A 21,161-nucleotide genomic window follows, 5' to 3' on the forward strand; every position below is an offset into this window, starting at 1 on the left:
ATCACACCACGCTTAAATCTCCAGCAAATGGAGTGGTTTGATAAGAAGTTTAACCCTTCATTTGGAAGGTGAATTCCCAACCCTTATGATAGTATAAAGAAACTGGATGAGTAAACTCTGGAAACTAAAATAAGGATGAATTCCTAAGGATTAAACCTCCAGAAATGAAACACTAAGAGCCAAACTCTGCTGTTAACAATATTAATGTTAATTAAAATTGCACTGTAGGACAGGACTGGCTAGTGACCTTGGAATTTTTGTGAATTTTCCTCTCTCATCAAATCCAGACTTTCATAATGGATTCAGCCCATTCCTCCAAGACAAGGGCAGATCAGATCCATCCTGAGTTCACATCAAGAGCTCAACAGTCACTTGTTTGATCTATCACTGAGTACCCAACGAGACAGCAGAATGTGCTTTTCCAGCTCCTGTCCAAAACCTTCCCCTTTTAAAAAGCAGCCAGGATCATAAGTACCCTGCTGCACCTTTGCACTTATCCCAGTCCCAAATTGTCCCCAATACCAGTCTGGTGATGGTTGCCTGACACCCAAAGGGACCCATCCCACCTGGGAGCCCAAAACACACAGGGCAATGGTTGGGCTGCAGTTCAAGGGAGCACACACTGGACAGTGGGGTTACACTAACATGCAGTCCATTTATTTTTGAGGGTTTTTTTCCTTTGTTCTGTGATTTATCTTTTTTTTTATCAAGCCACTGCAAACATTGCTTTGGCTGTCAGCATGAGCGCAGAGACACACATTCCCGTACCCGTGATAACTATGTAATAAATACCATCCAAACAAATGCTAAGAAAAATTAATAAAGAAAGAAAAATATTCCTTTTCCCACCCCCAAGCACAAAACACTGTTAAGTCAACAGAATTTAATCTAGTTTATTCTCCAAAAAAAAAAAAAAGGAGGAAAAAATATGAAAACAAAACAAAAAAAAAAAAAAAAGCAGGTCTTATCACTAGCAGTAAATAAATTTGTACAACCATTCAGTCTGTATAATAGGATGAAATAAATCTACATCTTTCTTATTTTGGTGCGTTGAATTATACATACAAACAACAATTACAGGAACTTGTTCACAATGCGCAGAGACCTGGAGAATGGCTATCTGAAACCCCCTTGTTGGCAATGTCCGCATGTTAACACTGATTGCCTGACACCATTGGTACTTCCTATGTAAAAGGCCCGTGGCCCAAAATGAATGATCTCCCTACAGGTTTTATTTATTTAGTTATTAATTAGTTAGTTAGTTAGTTAATGCATCATCAAAACCGTTCTAGCCAGCCCCCTCCCCCTCCCCGGAAATGAAAAAAAAAAAAAAAGAAACCAAAACAAAAGCCAACCAAAAAAACAAAAATTAAAATAAAATAAAAGGAGAAGACATGACTGGCAGTTGGTCCATTTGTTCGTAAGACCGCGTTTCCTCTTGGTCTGCATTGTTTGTTTCTCTGGTTTTTAAATTGTCCTCCCATCTTCTTTTTTTTTTTTCTTTTCCTTTAAAAAAAAATTCTCTCGGAGTCCTTCATGCCTTTTTCTTTACAGCTCCTCAGATGCAATAAAGTCTTCCTCAAATGTACAGTATTTCTTACAATATAAGTTATATGCAATGTTCAGCATTTTTTATTTTATTTTATTTTTTCACAGCACTAGAGATCCTGTCCAATAGGGAATGCAAGTTCTGAATGGCTTATTCACAAATGGTATCCAGATTCAGTGGGTAAGAATACATAGACGCCATAGTGAGTTCCTTTAAAAAGTGGCAAACATCACTTTTTTAAAACTTTTTTTTTTTTTACTTTTTTCTCTTTTTTTTTCTTTTTTTTTCCTTTTTTGTGCTTTTTGTAGTTTTTTTCTGGATTTTTAATTTTTTTTTTCTCTCTCTTACACCTTCAAATAACATTTTTTTAATTTTTTTTTTTTTTCAATTCTTTTAATTTTCCCCCTCCCATTCGATTCGGGACGTCAGACCCATAACCACACGCCTGCAAAAATGCAAGTAGTATATAAAGTAAATCTCATTTTGAGACTGTAAGCATTCAGCAGGGGAGTCTCTTGCTAACCCATGGCAGTGACCATGCTGGAAGGGTGGTGAGGTCCAAAGGAGAGGCTGGATGGAGGATGCATCGGTGTCGGTGTGGTCAGCATGTGGCTGGAGTGACTGAAAGGTGAAATGTGGCTGATGGAGGACATGTGTCTGGAGAGGGCGGCGGGGTTAAAGGAGCTGCTCTTGGGAAAGTCTTCGAGGTTGTCATGGACCTTTTTGCACTTTTTGGATTTGCTAGACATCTTTCGGTTTCTGGTCTGGATTCCTTCTTTCTTCATAGTCAGGGGTCTGTTAATCTAAACAAAAATCAATTATTTTTTTGTGCTTCCATCCCTTCTCCCCTAATCACCATGAGATCCATGTACCCCATTCCCCAGCCCAGCAGGACCAGCTGGTCACAGCCCCCTCCTCTCCTGTACACACCATGTGCTACGGCTACCCAACCTCTCCATTTCCATCCCAAAATTCCTCCAGGAAATCCCAAGCTTGGTTGAAATTTCTGAAGACAAGACGACAGAAAATTGCTGGCAGAGCCACATAGGAGCAAAGCATACCCGAATAATTCACAGCAGCTGAAAAATTTCAACTATCTGCACATTAGGTAATTGCACCGTGTTTGGGTATGAAACCAATCATTACCTCCTGGAAATATTCCCCACAGACACCATCTCACCCTGAGGCTTCCTGTCTGATCTAAAACCATTAGCAAGAACTGCTGGGATCTCAGTGCTAGGAGGGGTCTCAAGCTTTCACAGCTCCATTAGGAAGCTGGGCAACTCTTCACAAAAGGAACAGGTATTTGTCTTATTTTTCTTTTTTCCAAAGATTTTTCCCTGATTGTCCTTTCTGGTTTTCATTAACTAATATGATTTTATTTCTAAAGGCTTACAGGTTTTTTTAAGGGGGGTGGGGGGGGGGCTGAAACAATGATCTCTGCTGACCAGCAAAGCATTTTCTACATGCATGCAAATGTATCTGTAGGGAAAATAAACATTTAATTCTCCTCCTGAAACTATGCAGCAGAAATTACCATCCCTGCATCCATCAGGGTTAGGAAATGTGGCAAAAGATCTGTTGGACATCCTGTAAGAAACTCTTATTATTCTTGTTACTTGAGGCTGTCCTGTGCAGAGCTAGGGGCTGGACTTTGGTGATTCTAGTGAGTCTCTTCCAACTCAGAATATTCCATGATTTTTTGATTCTATACTGAATAGAGAGCCAGCATCACAACATGCACTAGCACAGGTGACATGAAACTCCCACAAACCACACTTGGGAAGGTATTTATGCCCCCAATGTCCCTGAACAAACTTAAAAATCTGGCATTGAGAATGCAAATGGGTCTCGCTCTGCCTCCTCTGCAGGATTTCACCTATAGCAGAAGGCAGCAAATTACTCTGAGGCTGAATAATTTTTTGTAATAAATATGAGCACGTGATGGTGCTGATGGACATTCTACAAAGGGGAGAAAAAAATGGATCCACTGTCCACCAGGATCTACTGTGGAAAAGGACAGTGAAAAGATGTCCCTGCAAGGGTCCTGAGCATCTCTGTCCATAAGACCTTAAATCAGCACAAGAAACAAAGCACTCCCTTCTTCTAGATCCCAGCAATTTCACTTGTTGCTCCTCAGCCCCTTTCTGATCCCTTTCCACAGCATGGGAATCTCTCCTGGATTTCTCTCCCCAGGGAGGCTGGGATAAAATAGCTCCCTGTTACATGCAAAGATGGAATTATGGGGAGAAGAGGAAGGACCAGGCTCATCTCTGGTTTAGGCATCCCAGAGTTTGTCATTCCAGTCTGAATTTGTGAACCCAGGCTCTCTTTACCAGCAGTGACAAGAGCCTTCACCTCACCTAAAAATGGGTGAATAAAAGGCTGATTCCTCTGCCTCTGGATAAAAGGAGCTGGAGAGAGCAGACCTGCTTGCAAATAGCTAAAGGTAGGAAGGAAGGATCAGCCCAACAAAAGCCACATGGCAGCAACAAGCAAAATTTAAAATGCTGTGGGTTTCCAAACAAAACATAACCAGCTTCCCCAGCTTTCTGTCCTCAGTGAGGGACTGAGGATGCACACACAAGGACAGCCCTTTGCTCCAGATAAATGACTGGGATTGGAAAGCTTTGCCTAGCCAGTTTTAAGTTTTAACAGGGATGTGTTGCCCAGGTTCAAAACCAGGAAGAAGTCCCAAGTGAGCCCCACCAGGCAGCAACACTAGAGGAGGCCAGGAAGTGTCAATCCCTGAAAAATCCAGCTCAGATTTAGGGAGGCACACACAGCCCCAGCCCCACCAGCTTCAAATCTGTATCATGACACAAAGGCTCAGGGGCAGCCAGAACCAATTTCCAGTTGAAGCAGCAAAGTTTCAAGCTTGGGAGCTGGTTGTGGCAAAGTGACATAAGCCTGGTGGTGGGACTGGGGCTCTGCTGGGTCTTGGAACAAGCACAGGGTCCTGACCCTTGCCTGGTGTCATGTCCTACAGGACAGTTTCACTCAGCACTGTTTCACTCAGTCTCTGAGAACAGGCTGGCCCAGGCTATGATTTGATGTGAAACTCAAGGATGGGAACACTAGCTCTGTGGCAGGATGGTGGCAAAGCCACAGCCAGACCCACAGCTGGGGTCAGAGCTGCTGGCTGGCCACATCATCCCAGTGCCAATGGTCTCACACTCTGAGCAGGCAACTAACCCAAGAGCTAAGGAGATAAGGACTCAGATAAATGTCAGCAACCAGCACAGTCAAATCAGCAAGCTGAAATTTTTTTCCAGTGACTTCAAAGACCAGTCACAGCAGGGTTAAAGTGGTCCCCAAAACATCAAAGCCAAGGACCCATCTCTGTTTCTGGGGTAGAGAAATGAAAGACCCGGAGGGAAGACCTTCTCCGTGAAAATTAATTCTGATAAAAATGACAAACACATGCTAAATTAAAATTAAACCAGCCCAACGCATGTATATGAAATTCATTAATTTCAGATGGAGCCAATTAATTATGGGCAGGAATTATGCTCTTTGTTTTATCATATGCAAAATACTGACTGCTCTGCTCTTGGGACACATAGGCCTGCTTTAGGGTATTGTGAAAAGGGCCTTTTCTGATTAATTTTGCCAAAAATAATGGCAAATCACTCACTTCTATGGGCCCAGGCCAGCCTGCTGTGCACCTCCAGCAAGGTACACTCCCACCCATCCCTGAAGTGTGCAATGGCTCTAAAATAAGAAGGATGAGAACCTCATATTCAACAGATCAAATCCAGGGGATAGTCTTAACCATTATAGGTCTGATCTGGCTCTGACTGAAGACAATGGGATTTTGCCATTGACCTCAATAAGGTCCTGTCACTGAAGTGGATTTATCCTTCAGACATAGTCATTACAGTGTTGGGTTAATCTTCCAGGCTGGCTGTATCTTAGAAAGCACTCTGGGATGCCATGGGATGAAAGGCACCGTATCAATGTGAAATATTAGTCATTGTTAATACTGGTGTTAATGGAGCTAGCTCTTGTTGAAGTCAGTGGGAGGAAAGCCAACAGCTTCACTAAATGCACCCCAAGACTATTATGATTATTGCTTATATCCTACTGACAAATGGGTTTGCTTAAGCTGTGGGAATCAACAGTAAAACAAACTGATACAGCTCCTTGAAAAAATTAACACCATGGAAAAAAAAATTAGCCTTTTTACTGCAATCATTCCTGGTGTGGACATAAAATCAGGGTAAGTTTCAACATCAGATCTATCAATCAAATATCCAAATGATATTAAGGTCCCAGAAAATTTCATTAAATCCAAAGAAAATAAAAAATGGGGAGGGGGGTTGGATGAAACAGCAGACAGGAATTTGCTACAGCCAAGCCTGAAACAGGGTTAAGTCAACTTCCAAGCATCCAAAGACCTATCACTGGCACTGGCACAACATCTCTGCTGACAGCTGCTTGTGAGGGACATTCTACAACCTGCCTCTCTATTTCTGACCCCTCCCCTGCTGGAAATCAGGAGATAATATACACTCAGGGAGCAGGACCACACTTCTCACCACAGTCATAACTAAATACTTTAGAAAATACTTTACTACACGCTTTATTAAACACTAAATACTTTAGTAAATACTTTAAGATTTTTTTTTTAAAGGATCTACCCACTGGATAGATAAAATCCAGATATGGATAAAATCTGTATCTGGATTTTAGTATCCTTGCCTGGTTGTTTTGCTGCACACAGCAGCTCAGTCCTCTGGGGGTTTCATTTAAGCAGGATCCATTAATGGCATTGCTCATAAGGCAAGATACTACTTGACTTTGGTAAGTAGCTGTGCTGAGCTTTTAAACAGCTGTTGGTGTTTTTAATGAATATGAAAATGGTTCCAATGTGCCCAAGGCCTGCCCCATGTCACAAATTTAACAGCTGGATTGGCATTTCCCTAAACAGTGGATCTAGAGGTCAATTCAGGCCAGCTAGGTTTGCAGTGTTAGTGCAAAAAAGAAAAGGATGTTTTCTTGCAGGCACATTTCTGGAGAACCTCAGCACTCAGACACCATTCTAAACTCTTCAGGAGGAGATTTCTCCAGTCAGATGTCTACAATGCAAGTGGACACATCATAACTCATCATAAGCCATCTTTTGCAATCATGGGAGGAACTGCATTGTCTTCAAGGGGAGAAATCATCCTATTGAAATACAGGCATCCACCAGCATCAACTGGGAAGAGCCTGTTTTCTTTTTTTGCTGGCCACAGAAGAAGCAGCTCCTTAGATGTGTCCCAAACTACACGATTTAAGTCTTACCACTGGTGGTTACAAGGCGAAAATGGAAACAGAGCACAAGCATAGATCCCCCCTCAGTGCAGCTGGCTGACCTTGCTCCCTTCTTGCCAAGGAAATAACAAGCAGAATATTTTCTCGTGATATTCTGAGAGTTTTCACTCTGGGTCCAACGCATTTGTTTGCAAGGATCACACAGAGTTTGATGCCAAGCTTTAGCTGCTACATGACACTCCAAGCATGCTGAGACACCTGCCCACTAAAGGGTAAACACATTTTCCTCTTTTCCAAGAGAGATGCCTCTCATGAAACAGGTGAAAAATTAGCCTGGTTGTTTGTTGGGGCTTTTTTCTGCTTAATCCAAACTTATTTACTCATCCTAAGAAACCAAACAGTTTGAAATAACAAATGGAAGGGACTGAGATACCACAAGAGTTGGATGCCCCATGAAACCTGATATCTCTTTGATGTGTTTGCATGGGTGGGCATAAGGGCAAAGCATAGCCCCAGATTTCCAAACCAAACACAAAGCAATCGACCACTAGTGGGAAAAAAAAATATATCAAAATAGAGAAATTGCAAGTCTTTTCCTTCTTTTGACACAATAATTATCCTAATGCTACATGTGGAATGAGAGGAACAGGAGTAGCCTTAAGTCTCCCTTATTAGCAGTATTATTCAGTGGAAGAGTTTTCAGGTCCCTTTAGCTCTTTCCCTGGGGCACATATCCCTGGTTCCTGCAAGCTGGCTTTGCATGGAGATATTAGATTAAATCTGCCAGCCATTTCATTTCATTTCTGCTTCCCTTCCATGACAGATGCTTTAAAATTCACATCACAGGTTGAGCAGACTCTGTAGCCCGCTAACTAAATCAAGTCCTTTTTTGGTTTGGGACTCGTTTGCATCAACCAGCACAAACACAGGGCCTAAATAAATCATCTTTGGGGACAGGATAAAGGCAGCCACAAACCCAAGAATGATCTAAATAGAGTCTGGCACATATTTCTTTTTTTCCAGAGTTTGTATTTGCTGGAGGAACCAAGCTACGCATAGGAGGAGTATCGGCTTGCAGGACAGTGTGTTGTCTTTTCCAGCTCTCTGAGCCCAATCAGCAGCTGATAATGTCTCTCTGTGTTGACCCACCCCTCCTTTCTTGGCTCAGGCATGGAAAAGCTCTAACATTACCCATGGACAGCCTTGTTTTATACCTCCCCAAGTTGGATAGGCTACATTTGAAAGGCTGGCATCTCATCGCTCCAAACCCCAAGATCCCCAAAGGGATAACTGAGGTCTCGGCACCACCCAAGACTGGAAATTTTCAAGTTTAGGAAGAGTTTGGATCATTGAGCACCGAAGCTGAGGCCCCATTATTGAGTATTACAGTCACACTTACATTGTGCAGCTTGTAGTAGAGCCCACAGGCATTACAGACGGGATCGCCGTTGGCATTTCTCCTCCACAGGGTGGTAGTGGTGGTCTGACAGTTTGCACAGGACGTGCCCGCCCTCCTGGCTGCAGACTGTAGGAAGGAGGGAGAGAGAAGAAGGGAAAAAAAACGGGGTTAAAAAAATATATAAAATAAAATAAATGCAATCAGCAAAATTTCTGAGAAAGAAAACATCAACCATGCAAGACCGACGCACATCAGCAGAGGCCTCCAGAAACTGACTTGTGAGAACAAATAATAATTGTGAAAAAAATCCCCAAGGTACTTTAATCCTAAATTATATGTGAACTGAATCAGGTGCCAAAGGGCATCCTAAAAGTAAGTGCTAAACCTCTGATAGAACTCATCAAAATTAGCAGCGCTGGTGCAGCCCATTCCAGCGGGGAAAATGTTATTTAAATGCCAACATGTCTTTCCATCTTAATTCTCCCAGACCCCCCAGGGGTCTAATTCTGCAGTCAGGGCCTGAACTGGCAGTTGCTGGAGTCAAGGGCATGAGTCACCCTGGCTGGGGTGAGAGCAGGGTGGGCAGCTGCTCGCCGGGCCCGACCGCAAGCGCAGCCCGGTCCCGTAAATTCAGCTCAGCTTCAAAGGAGACGGGCTCCAGATCGGAAATAACACTGTGGCAAAGAGCTAGAATCCCAACTTTTTAATTGCACCCTTTTCTCAGCCCAAACCTTCATGTTTATTTAAGGATTGGTAACAACCCTGAAAGAAGAATTTGCCATTTCATAAAGGGGTAGGAACAAGGAAAAAAATCTACGTGGCAAAGTATACAGAAGCTTTTTTTGTTAGTTGTGATAATGACTTAGCAAAGTCAAATTTAGTAAATTTGCTCCTCTTTCACATGCATAAATTCGTACTTATCATTTAAAAACTGTAACTTTAGCAAACAAATTGTCCTTCTGCCACTGAAGGAGGAAGAGGCGTTTTGAGACTGCTGTGTGAGCGCGTATGCGTGTCTGCGTGTGTGCAAATGCCTACAGCTACTAAAAAAAAAAAAAAAAAGAAAGACCTTTAGATCCCCATCCTATCTCTTCTTCATCAATATGACACGGTCCCAGAGCTCTGATTTCATCCCGATGCATTGCTTTCAATGGGACTGCTCATGTGCTTAAAGTTAAAACATGTGCTTAAGCGATTTGCCAGATCATAGAAATGCTTGGCACCTTGCAGAACTGAGCCTTTAATGCTCTCTTTTGTGCTCTTACTGTTTCAAATTTACCCCTCACCCCACACAGCCGCACACTGTAGCACATCCAACATTAAAAAAAAAAAAAAAAAAAAAAAAGAAAGAAAATACCGCATCTTTGGATAGCGTACAACAAACCCAAAATGCAAACATGGACACTGGCACAGCCTTAGCATTAATACCAACTCCTGTTAGGTCATGTTGCAATTTTAATCATAATTGAATGCGGCGTAGGTGGAGAGAGGATGGGTTGGTTTTGCTTTAGATAGAGGATTTTTTTTTTCCTTTTAATTAGACAAAAAGGGCTGTCTAAAAAATAAATAAGACAATACCCATGAGCACTAGGAAGCATCACAAAGTGGCTGGTCTGACAGCTAGTGGCTCTCTCAGGCTGCCTGTAGGGACGGTTCCATTTTGCCTGACCATAAACCACCCTGAACCAAGCCAGTCTCAAGGAGGCCTTTAGCTGACTTCTCTGTGCTGATGACAAGCAGGAGCTGGGGATAGCACATGGGACTTGAAAAAACCCCAGAGCCAGCAAAGATGAAGCATCCCACCATGAAGAGCAGAGCCCCAATACACGCACTCCTCCTGACCACGCCATGGACCCAAACTGGGTTCCCTTCAAAATTACCAGGATAATGAAATAACAAATGTGTTCCAAATGTAGCATGGAGACAACAGCTTGCAAAGCCAGGTTCTCACTAAAGAGCTGGAGAAGAGTCTGCAGCTCTCTGCCCTCCAACTCCTGACTTTTGGCTTGCATGGCTCGGAGGGGCACGGGGCTGGATTGAGTCCCTTGGTGGCAGCTTTCCCCTTATCAGACCCAAAAATCAAGCCTAAGGAAATTTCTAAAAACCAGTGATATTTGACTCAGCCCACACAGGGGAAACATCCCCTTTGAAGATATTTGGGGTTTCTACACAGCGCTCGCCGTAATTTCTCTTAGAGCAAGCGCGTTCAAAAGACACGCCTGGTCACCACCTCGCTGCCTTCAAACAAACTCTGACATTAAATAAGCAAATAAATCACAACATCTACTGTCTTCTCTAAAATCATTTCCAACTGCTGTGTTTCGCTTACAAAAACTCAGCATCATTAGCTGAGTATTTTAATCTCTTTCGGTCCCAGGCTGCACCTTTTGTGCTGTACCAACTTCTGCCGGAGACACGGCAGCGGGCAGGAAACAATGAATAATAACGCTATTGTAAAGCTCCCAGCAATGGCATCCACTGACGCTAATCACCGGCTGGGCCTGGCCATGGCAGTAATGGGATGACTAATTAGCTGCCCCATATCATCTATAGGACCAAAGCCCGTGGCACAGCTGCTAGTGAGCAAAGGCACGGCTTCAGAAGCGCTAGCAGTGATGAGAAGGTGAAATTGAGGAGGTTGGAGGAACCAAGTGCTAATAAAGATGCTTAATTAAGGGGCATTTTCAGTGTCTGCCTTTACCCACAAAGCTCCAAGCATCATTTTCCTAAAATAAGGTTGCATGTGCATGGGCCTGCTGAGAAATTGGCTATAATCCTTCCAAAACCAGCTTGGCTTGACATGGAAATGGAGAGCTCTGCATCTGCATGGGCAGGGAATGGGAGAAAAACTAAAGCAAGTTTTTATCTCAGCGGTGATGAGTGTGACAGGGACAAGAATGGCCTCCAGGAGGGCTGAAGACTTTTTAGGCAGTGATGGTGTGGTACCACCTGCGTGTTCTGGATCCCCCTGCCAACATCTCCACCTTCCCCCTCGAGATGAAGCAGAGCTGTCTGAGCTCCAGCAGGTCTTCATGCCTGTCAACTAAAGGACACCCTCACAAAGACACCCATTGAATTTAACAAGGCTTGGGCTGGGTTCTCAGCATCCAAGAATTTCTTTGCCTCCTCTCTCCCACCCATCAAATCCTATCATTATTTTCAGTGCAGCTGTGATCAGAGCCCATGAAACCAGCCCAAAGTCACGCAGGAAACTTGTGGCAGAGAGAAAGAGCTGGATCCCCACCCTGAGCCTCCATCCACAGCCTTGCTCAGCCTGCCTGCCTCCACAGCAGGAGAGATCCACTCCAGCCACAGCCACACGCACATCCACATCCAGGCACAGAAAATGCAAATGCAGGCCCAGCTCTGGTGCCTTCGGACAATTTTTTTTCAAAGGATAGCAAGGGAAATAAATATAGGTGCAAACAGCACTAGGGATGTTTCTCTTTCTTTTTTTCTTTCTTTTTCCCAGGCAGTGCTGGGGGGAGGGGGTGGCAGGGGGGAAGTAGAAAAATCAAATAGCGCATTTAGCAAAGGCTGCATTTAAAGAAGGGGAACTTTTTGCAACTTTAACTAAAATGCCCAAAGATTGAAGCAATAATGCAAGACAGGGGTCTCTCTTTACTTCTTTCCTTTCTTCATTTTTTTTTCCCCCAGGAACGACCTTATACTACGTATTTATTTATATAGTTCATTTTACATGTGCTGGGCTCAGGGTGACTCGGGACATTCTTTCGTGGTTCCATCAGACACTTTTTGAAAGCTCTCCCCCTCTTTCCAGCCGCTTTCCTATTCTGCCTCCCCCTCTGCTTGTTTGGATATGCTCAAGCTCCTGTGTGTTTGGACTGGGGAAACGGAGCTGTTGTTTAGGAGTTATCTCCAGGGCTCAGATATCCGGCAGCTTTTTCCTAGGAAGTTAACTTTACACATAAAGAGAGAACGAGGAAAAAAAACTAAAGAAAACGAGGGTTGTGTGTTTAAGACAGAAGGGTCGGGGGGAGGAGGAGAAGAGAACAAGAGAGCTGCCAAAAAAAAAAAAAAATCTAAATTCCAGCCTGTACTTCCCTCCCTAGAAAGCTTTTCCTTTTTTCTAACAAGGCTATGAAAGATGAGAGAGACAAATATTTTCCTATGCGGGAAAAGCTTGTATGGAGAGGTTTCACACGCAGGAAGTTTGGTGGGGTAGAGGAGCAAACCCACATCTTCCCCAAAACTCACATGGCCAGACAGAGTTATTGCTGATGCCCCTTACAGTGCAGCGCTTCCTGGGAATGTACCCTGCAAATGCTTCCCAGAACCAGAGGGAATAAAGCTGATACAATTTTTGGGTGTCTCACAGGTGAGGAAGCTGATCCTGACCCAAAAAGCTGTGAGCAACTTCGAGGGGAACACGAATGAACCAGCCCTGTCCTGCCTGTGGGGTCTGGCCATGCCAGATCCATCCATCAGCTCAGAAATTCCACAGAGAGGCAAGAGCCACTTTTCCTCCACATTTTGAGCAGCCCTCAGGAGCCCTTCCACATCTTTTATCCTGACAAAACCAAATGTGTCTCGATTCGAAACATTCAATAACTTCCCAAGCAGGGACCATAATTTTTTCCCCTGGTTGATATATTTTTCCCCTTGTGGTCTGTCTGATTATTTGCCAAGTACACCTTAACACATTTATTAGCCATGCCCACAGCTTCCAGACCTTTTTGTGGCTTCCAGGGAAATGCATGAACAGATCGCTGGGGATGCTGTAATGTGTTGCCTGTGCTTAAAACAGTCACTAGTCTTGTAATTATTATTTCAAACATTTACCCACGCATTTCATCTTCCTCCAGTTTCTGTAGCCTGGGCACAGGCATGGCTTTGCACACTCACCATCCTCTGCCTTGTGTCCCTGTGACACAAATTGAGACCCAGATGGCACAGACAAGGATGGCCACACCAGGTACCAGCTCATGATTCCAGCTCTTTGCAGGACCAAGATCTGTCTGACACCCCAGTGACACCCAAGATCCAGTTTGGGTCCCTTCTCCATGACACCACCAGGCAAGGGGGATAGAGACACATTAAGAAGGGGAGGGCAGAAGTTCGGATAGCCCAGGAGAAATCCTATATTCCTGATAATCTCTTTGGTCACTAGGAAATTATTATCCTGCCCTTAGGCCCTGGAAAATGCCACTGCCCTTGGGTCACCATCCAGAAGCACTGTGTGGAGTTGAAAATTCAGTTCTGATTTACAAGAAGCCCTGGATCTTGATTTTTAAACCTGTTTTGCAGTTTGCAAGAGGAGCAGATAATTGAGACCCACAGCAGCTGGGACCATCTCCCAGAACATCCCTCCCTCCCAGCCCACTGATGCAGTGGGACCAGCTGGCTGAGGTTCCCTGTCCATCCCAGGCTGCAGATAGGAAGCAAAAGTTGCAGAAGAAGGAGAAGAAATAATAAAATAGAAGGAGACTCACCAGTCTTCTCTTGGGTTTGATCAGGGGCCGGTTCTGCCCGTTCATTTTGTGGTAGAGTCCACAGGCGTTACACAAATAGTGCCCAGTGCCGTCTCTTCTCCACAGAGGGGTTGAGGTAGCCCCACAATTTACACACTCCCTGCCTTCTGGAAACAAGAGAGCACATGGTTCACTTAGGGAAAGCAGAGATAAAAAGGGCTGGGGAAAGCCCTCCTCCCCAAAAAACCCCACAATCTCCCCAGACACCCATGCCAGACCCTGCCAGCTCAGGATCTCCAAGCAAGGGTCCAAAGGCATGACTGAGCAATGTCCTTGGCACAGTCTGGTGGGGTCTGATCCTGTCCCCCTCCCCAGCACCACTCCACAGGCAGCATCAGCCTGTGTCCCAGCAGCAGGGAAGAGGGATGGTGACAATGACAACCCAAATGCCATGGTGTCTCCAGGGGCTCTCCAGAGAAACTCTCACTCCTCCCACAGGACCCTCCTTTGGAGGAGTGGGGGGCTGACAATTTCCCCTCATCTTTGGATTAAGGGCTTCTACAACTCTGGAGACCCCATGTTTCCAAAAGCACCAGAAAAACCTTTGCAGGCTTTCCAAGAAGCCTCCAGCCCTCTACACCCAAAATAATGGATACAGAATTTAAGTCCATGAGCCTGCCATGGACCTTCCAGCTCCCAGGGGCATTCATGAGCCTGGAGGGCTTTTCCTCTGGGCTCAAGTTAAGCCACATCAAGGACCCCCAAAATAATCACAAAAAACCCCCAAAACATCTCCCCAGTTCCAGCCAAGATATAATAACTCCGACAATATCTGCTATTGATTAATTTGAAATTAAGCTTCCACCACCCAAAACTTTCAGAAATTTTAGAACCCCTTCTGGTTTCCCCAACACATCTGCAGCCTGATGGTCCATGCTGGAGTAGCAAACAGCCCCAAGCCTGCTTCATAAGTTCTTTCCCTCATTCTTCTTCTTTTTGGGCACCTCTTTATCCTCTCCCTGGCTATTGCAGGGGAGATCTCCCCCAGCTCACCAGTTCCCCGCTTGGAGGAGGGAACTGGGAGGGTGCAGCCCCTGCCTCCCAGCTACTTTCAGGGTGTTGAGGCGTTTTATGTTGTGTCTTTGGTTTCCTGGGGGAAGTTTTTTTGTACCTAATGTCAGTTGTGGCCCACCTGAGAGCAGTGGCAGACCTCAGCCGGGCAGAGCAGAGCAGAGCCAGCTCAGCACAGAGCTGGCTCCCCGCTGCCCCAGCCTGTGCTGCCTTCGAGCAAGAGGCATCCGTGCGCCCTAACCACAAACAGCAACCGTTTTTCCAGAGCCTTTGCACTGAACCCCCTTCTCTCACACCCCCCCAACAACTACAACAACAAAAAATACATTTGCAGCCCTTTCTCCCTCTTTTATCCTGCAAAGTCACCGCCTTCCTCCTTTTTCTCCAGCTCTAACCTTCTTTGTCTGAGAGCTCCTAGCTTGCTAAAAGAACAACTTTTAAAGTGAAAAAAAAAAAAAAAAAAAAAAAGAGACAGAAAAAAAAATAGGTGTTGCTGCTGGGGTTGGTTTATCATGAACCGCAGATGTCTTTCTAGAACATAAAGTAGCAGAAAGTGGCATAAGGAAAACAAGAGGGGAGGGTGGAGGGGGGCCGGGACGGTTTGAAAATACCGCGCAGCCGGTGGGTGCCCCGGCGGGAGCTGCGGCTCGGCGGGCGCCGGGGCGGCCGGGGGATGCTCAGCACCGCCCGGGGCCACAATAAACCGGTCCCTACCCCGGACATAGCACCGGTCCGTGCTGGGGCCAGGCGGGGAGCCCGTCCCGTTAATACCAGGTCGTTTTGTTCCCCTCCGGTTAAACGGGGCAGCCGCTCCCGGGCTGTTTGAGTCTCTGTCCCTCTCTTTTGTTTCACCCCATCTCTCTCTCTCTCCTGCTTTCATGTACAAAACATACAGGTCTGGGTTTTTTTGTCACTCTAACCGCATCCGGACTCTATTAAAGTTCCTGGCGCTGGATAAACAATGCAACTGTCGCGTGCAGCAGTCTGAAAATAATTGGATTAGCTCAAACATATCAGCTAAATAGAGACAGTCCCTGCTCAGACAGACAGAGTAAATGTCACCCTGGAAAAACCCTGAAAACTGATCTCATTCATGCCAGGCAACCCCGCAGCAGCCTCCTCGGAAAAACAAAATAGAGAGAAAAAAAAAATAAAAGGGGGAAAAAGAGGTTTTGACTAATCGCCCTTTCCTCTGCACACAAACACACTCCCCTCGGCTCTCTCCCACCCCTCCGAGCCCGGTGTGTCCAGCCGGGAGCCGGAGCCCCGCAGCCCTCGCACCCATTCCGCGGGTGCGCACAGAGCTGGGACGCGCCAGGTCCCCTCGGCAAAGGCGGCCAGGGGGACACTTTTGGGGATTTTCATTGTGGGTGATCCAAAGCCCCTGGCACGGAGCTGGCTGAGGCTGGGGTCTGCGTGGGCGAACTCTCCTCACCGCCCCGGGGAAAACCCTCCCGCATCTCCGGGCGCCGCATGGGAAGAGGCCCTGGGAAGAGCGAGGCGGAGGGCGGGCGGGGGAAGTTGGCCGGGATTTAGCACCATTATTAAAATACAGAGAGATCACTAATCCTGCGGTTCCCTGGGTTTCGCTTCCTCCCCGGGCGCCGCAGCTGAGCGCACCGTGGGCGCTGGAGGGGCCGGGTCGCCCCCGGGACTGGAGCCCTGCGGCACCGGGTGGGTGGTTTGGGTTCCTGGGCCTGGTTCTATCCCCAGCCAGGGATGGACAAGGGGGAATTTGGTTGTAAAACTAGCAGAGCATCCTGTGGGGAAGGTGAAGTGTCGTGTGTCAGCCCACGAGGGCTTCAGCCCTGCAGCTCATCACAGGGATGCTTGAGCACATGTCTGTGCGTGCAGCGGGGAGCGAGGGCTCAGCTCCATCCCTGTGCCCCCCACTTTTCCCCCACACAGCTTCCTCTCCCAAGCAACGGGGACGAAGAAGCCAAAAGCCCTACCTGTGCTTGACCGTGCTTTTGGTCGCGATTTACACCCAAACCCGGTTGGCGATCCTCCTAAGAGGCTACTGGGGGGAAAAAGTCCAGAGCCATATTCTGGGACATACGGTGGGTAGGTAGTGATGGGGTGATGAGCGGAGGAGGTGGCTCCTCCTAAAGAGGCCATGCTGCTCCGAGAGTGAGAGGACTCCAGCTTCATGGTATCGGCCAGGGACACCTGGTATTTGATGCATTCCTTCTCGTCCTGCCGGGTGGAGCCGGTGGAGCCGGGGGTGGAGATGGACGGATCCGGGGACACATCTTTAGGAGGGGTCGGCGGGAAGGTGAAAAGGTGCGGGCTGGAGTGGCCGGCGGACAAAGTGGAAGAGGAGGCGGGTGGGTAGACGGAAAGGGGTCCCGGTGAGCTGTGATGGATGGAGGTCTTGGAGAAGGGGCTGAGGTTCCAGGGCGAAGCGCTGTGGTGGCTGCTCAGCGCCTTGCTCCCGTCCAGCCAGGGCAGCGAGCCGTGCAGCAGCGGGGGGCGGCACACCTGGCTCCCTGCTCGGAGAAAACACGGAGACACGTCGGTCACATCCCTCTGCCACCCTGGAAAAGCCCCCCGTGGGGGTCCCGGGACGTGCTTGCCCCCACCACCACCCCTTGTCCTTCCCAAAGAGCTCAGCATGCGGGAGAAACAAGGAAAATTACATCTGATGAGAAACCCCGTTCCTCTTTTAAAATTAAATTTTAAAAGCTACGAAATCACGGGTGGCAGTTCCGATCCTCTTGAGGAACAGGTTTTGGGGTCGGGACCCTCCAAGCAGAGTGCCAGCCCTGTGACACGGGATTTGGAAAGCTCTGCTTCACTCTCTCCGTTTTCTAGGCAATCCCAGGAAGACTTTGAAGCAAAGATCCTGCGTGAAATTGCCAAGTCCCGACTGTAGAAATACTATTTTTCTTAGCTGGAAAATTATTTCCCGAACAGAGCCGTGAGCTATAAACCCTGGGAATTCTCTGGTCAAACGAAGAAGACCAGAAAATGCCCACAGACATGATAATAACCTCTGCAAAGGGGCTGATAAACTTTGCAAACCACTCAGTTTGTCTTTTCTTCTTCTACGAGACCGCACAGAATTGTCAGACGGCTTTTTTTGCGATGTTATGGCACACACAGAGGGTACCAACTGCCTCAAAAGAAATGCTCCATACCCTTTTTGTGACAAGAGACACTTCACTTGTCTTTTAAAACACAGACCTGGACTTTGTGGGGGGAAAAAAATACACTAGATTTCCGCAGTCAAATATTTTTCCCTTTGGCTATAAATGTTCCTAAGGGCTTGTACCTAATATTTTAAATTATTTTCGACTCTTGCTAAACAAATAGAAAAATATATCCAAATAATCAAATCTAGCCAAATCCCCAGTAACTTGAGCAAATGGCTGTAAGATGGAAAACACAGTTATTCAACTGGAAGGGAGCAAGTTTGTGCCTGATGATAAAGTCCTGGGAAGTCTCTGACACCTCGAGATCCTTAACCTCTGTAGGCATTGTGATATGTGTTTAGAGATTGCTAAATATACAGAAGGAGAGATGCAAACTCGGATGTATAGAGCCACAGATAGTTACAGGGTGGACACATACGTTTGCATGGGAGCTCGTCTATGTCTAGAAAAGCTCCAAACTGGTTTTTCACCATAGCAAGCACTCATGAACAATACTGAAAGTCGTTGCTCAAAAGGAAGGGAAGGTGGGTTATACGAATAGAAAGGGTCAAGATTCATTATCTTCTCCAGGAAGTAGCATAGTAAATAATATTCAGGCTAGATCAGAGAGACCGCATTTCCACTTTCTGCTGATATATTGGGAAAAAAAGAAGTGAAAGGGGAAGAAAAGAAAGAAAGGACAAAGGCTGCTGATCCTTAAAAATAATTGTTTTAAAGGGACTAATAGCAGAACAATGCAGTTACTGAGTGGAGCCTAATGCAGGCTCGCACTCAACAAGTTGCTGAGGGCTGGGAGCAGACTCCTGAACCCGCTCGGCTCCGTCTCCACTCCGTTCATCCCATTTTCTCCACGATTTTCGGGTTATTTCCACTGCAAACCTCGGGGATTTAGATTTTGCCACAACAGAGATCACTGTCCGGCTTCACAAACCACCCTCTGTCCTCTTCCTCTTTTAATTTTTTTTTTTAATATTTTTTTTACATTCTTTCCTTATTTTTTTTAAATATTCCAGATCAACGCCAGCTATTAATACTGAATCTCTCCACATCTTCCTAAAAGATGGCACCAAAGTGCCAATCCCTCCGTGGTCCTGGGCCCCATCGGCCTCAGGTATTTCACCTCCTTTCTAAGAGCTGTGACCCAGGAACAAGATTCACATGGTGGATCATTACCTTCCTGCAGGACCCTCAGGACGACACACCAGGTCTGATATCTAATTACACCACGGGCTATATTTTTTTAGTTTCTTTCTTATTTTAAACCCACGCCGTGGTGCTGCCCCGGGTGTGCGTGCAAAACTTTCGTCCCAAGCCTAACAAGCTCACCAAGTGCGAATTAAATAGCCCAAGCGTGAGGACAGCGGGGTCATTTTCACACCCCTGCTCTCCAGCTTGCTTTGCTTCCCCGGAGCAGCTTAATCGTGCAAAAACTAAACACAGTATGAAAACACTAACTGTTAACCTAATTAAAGAGGGGTGGGGGAGAAACCAAAGGGAAAGAGAATTAAAGAGAGGGGGGAAAAACCAAAGCGAAAGAGAAGGGGGCAAGAGGAAGATGAAAAAGAAAGAAATAGATGAAAAGCGAGCTAGAAGAAGAGGGAAAGAAGAGAGAGGGAAGAGGGATGTGAGATAAAAGAGAGGATAAGAGAAAAAGTGAGAAAACTTAAAAAAAAAAAAAAAAAAAAAAAAAAAAAAAAGAAAGTGAAAGAAAGAAGAAGAAAGAAAGGAAGGAAGGAAGCCTGAATTTTCATTTATTTCCAATAAGCCAACCCCAAAATCCACCCGTGACGTAGTTTCCCCGCCGGCAGCAGAGGGTCTGCCCGATAGCAGCGGGGGGCTCGGAGCCACCGGCACCGGGACAGGAGCGGGGCTGGAGCGGGACAGGAGCCGGGGAAGGAGCGGGACAGGAGCCGGGGAAGGAGCGAGGCTGGAGTCGGGACAGGAGCCGGGCTGGAGAGGGGCTGGAGTCGGGGAAGGAGCGGGGCTGGAGCGGGACAGGAGCGGGACAGGGGCCGGGGAAGGAGCGGGCACTCACCGTGGTGGGCCGTGGGGTATCTCTGCACCGTGGCTCTCACGGAGTTGCCGTAATACGGCGGGACGGGGTTGCCTTGTCCGTCGATATTAAAAAGTACATCCACTTCCTCGGCGAGAGGATACTGCGTGGGGTCCATGTAGGTATGGCCAAGCGAGGGGTGATGCGAGTCCGGGTGCTGCCCATTGAGCACGGCCGGGTGGTGGTGGCTCACCCACCGCGGCTGGTCCGTGGACACCTCCATCTTCAGCGCTTTGCTCTGCCGCTGCTCTTCCTCCTCCTCCTCCTCCTCCTCCTCAGCAAGGCGCGGAGGGCTTGAGATCGGAGCGGGAGACGCTGCCGGAGTTATGCAGGGCGGGGGGGAAAAGTGCTCGGCGAGTTTGTTTGGGGATGTCTCTGGTTAAGTTTGGTTTAAAGTGGAGGGAGTAGGGGTTATGGTGATAAACGATCGATTCCAAAAAAAAAAAAAAAAAAAAAAAAAAAAATTAAAAAAAAAGAAAAATAGTAAAATAAAAAAAAAAGGGGGGAGAAAAAAGGGAAAACAGAAAAAAAATCTCGGGGGAAAAAATTCTCTACGAAGCGAGATCCCCTCGTTTCTTTCGCTCTGTTGCAGATGTTTCTCTTCTTTGATCACCTGTAACGAGAAAGAGGAAAGGGAAGGAGCAGAGAGAGAGAGAAAGAGAGAGGGAGGGAGAGAAACGTACTTGAGAAGTTCTGAACTTTAGCACCTGACTTTTTAGGCAGGAGAAAACCCATCCCATCCCTCGGCAGCCATCCCTGGGAAGCGCCTGCTCTGCCCTGGACCCACCTCTCCCAGCGCCTCTTTCTCTTTCGCTCTCTCCCGGCTCAGAGCGGAGCCCAGCAGCTCCCACCGCGCTCCTGCCGCCCAGCTCTTACTTTTCCTTGAGTTTGGGGGGTTTTTTTGGCTTTTTTTTTTTTCTTTTGTCGTCGCGGTTGTTTGTTTATTTTTTTATTTGCTCCATTTGCACCTGAGAAGCTCCAGTGGCTTAAGCCGGTGAGAACTTGTGCCATTCGCTGCTGCACACCCCAGAGTCACTTTGATTGCTCATTAATTATTATGCAACCGAAAAAGGGAGGAACAGGGGGTAAAGAGAAGGGAGGGAGAGGGGGGAAATCGAGGAGGGGGTAAAGTGATGGGAGAAGAGAATGGGGGCGAAAGGAAGGAGCGAGGAGAAAAGGAGGGTGGGGAGAGGGAGGAAAAAGAAAAAAAAAAATTAAAGGCGACAAGTTGCTAAAGAAATTC

General features: G+C 46.6%; 1 protein-coding gene and 1 long non-coding RNA gene across 4 annotated transcripts in view; one reads left to right on the forward strand and one right to left on the reverse strand.

Annotated features, from left to right (window-relative positions):
- Nucleotides 1–1,018: 1,018 nt before the first annotated feature.
- Nucleotides 1,019–21,161, reverse strand: part of GATA3 (GATA binding protein 3) — a 20,304-nt gene continuing 161 nt past the window's right edge. Inside the window, exons 1-6 of one of the 3 annotated variants that reach the window (XM_079303298.1) lie at nucleotides 20,706–20,837; nucleotides 19,901–20,531; nucleotides 16,663–17,199; nucleotides 13,661–13,806; nucleotides 8,208–8,333; nucleotides 1,019–2,352 (exon numbers count right to left, since the gene is read on the reverse strand). In XM_079303298.1, the coding sequence (XP_079159424.1) occupies nucleotides 2,068–2,352; nucleotides 8,208–8,333; nucleotides 13,661–13,806; nucleotides 16,663–17,199; nucleotides 19,901–20,141 (1,335 nt within the window). In that variant the 5' untranslated portion in view covers nucleotides 20,142–20,531; nucleotides 20,706–20,837 and the 3' untranslated portion in view covers nucleotides 1,019–2,067. Of the gene's footprint in view, nucleotides 2,353–8,207; nucleotides 8,334–13,660; nucleotides 13,807–16,662; nucleotides 17,200–19,900; nucleotides 20,532–20,705; nucleotides 20,838–21,161 lie in introns of those variants that run through there. The other 2 variants (XM_079303299.1, XM_079303297.1) reach the window with 2 other exon arrangements.
- LOC306800867 overlaps nucleotides 20,788–21,161 on the forward strand; it is a 2,112-nt gene continuing 1,738 nt past the window's right edge. The window contains exon 1 of the long non-coding RNA XR_013773935.1: nucleotides 20,788–20,912. This is a non-coding gene — a long non-coding RNA (uncharacterized lncRNA). The remainder of the gene's footprint in view (nucleotides 20,913–21,161) is intronic.

Source organism: Erithacus rubecula, assembly GCF_903797595.1.
Source record: "Erithacus rubecula genome assembly, chromosome: 4".
Classification (NCBI taxonomy): domain Eukaryota; kingdom Metazoa; phylum Chordata; class Aves; order Passeriformes; family Muscicapidae; genus Erithacus; species Erithacus rubecula.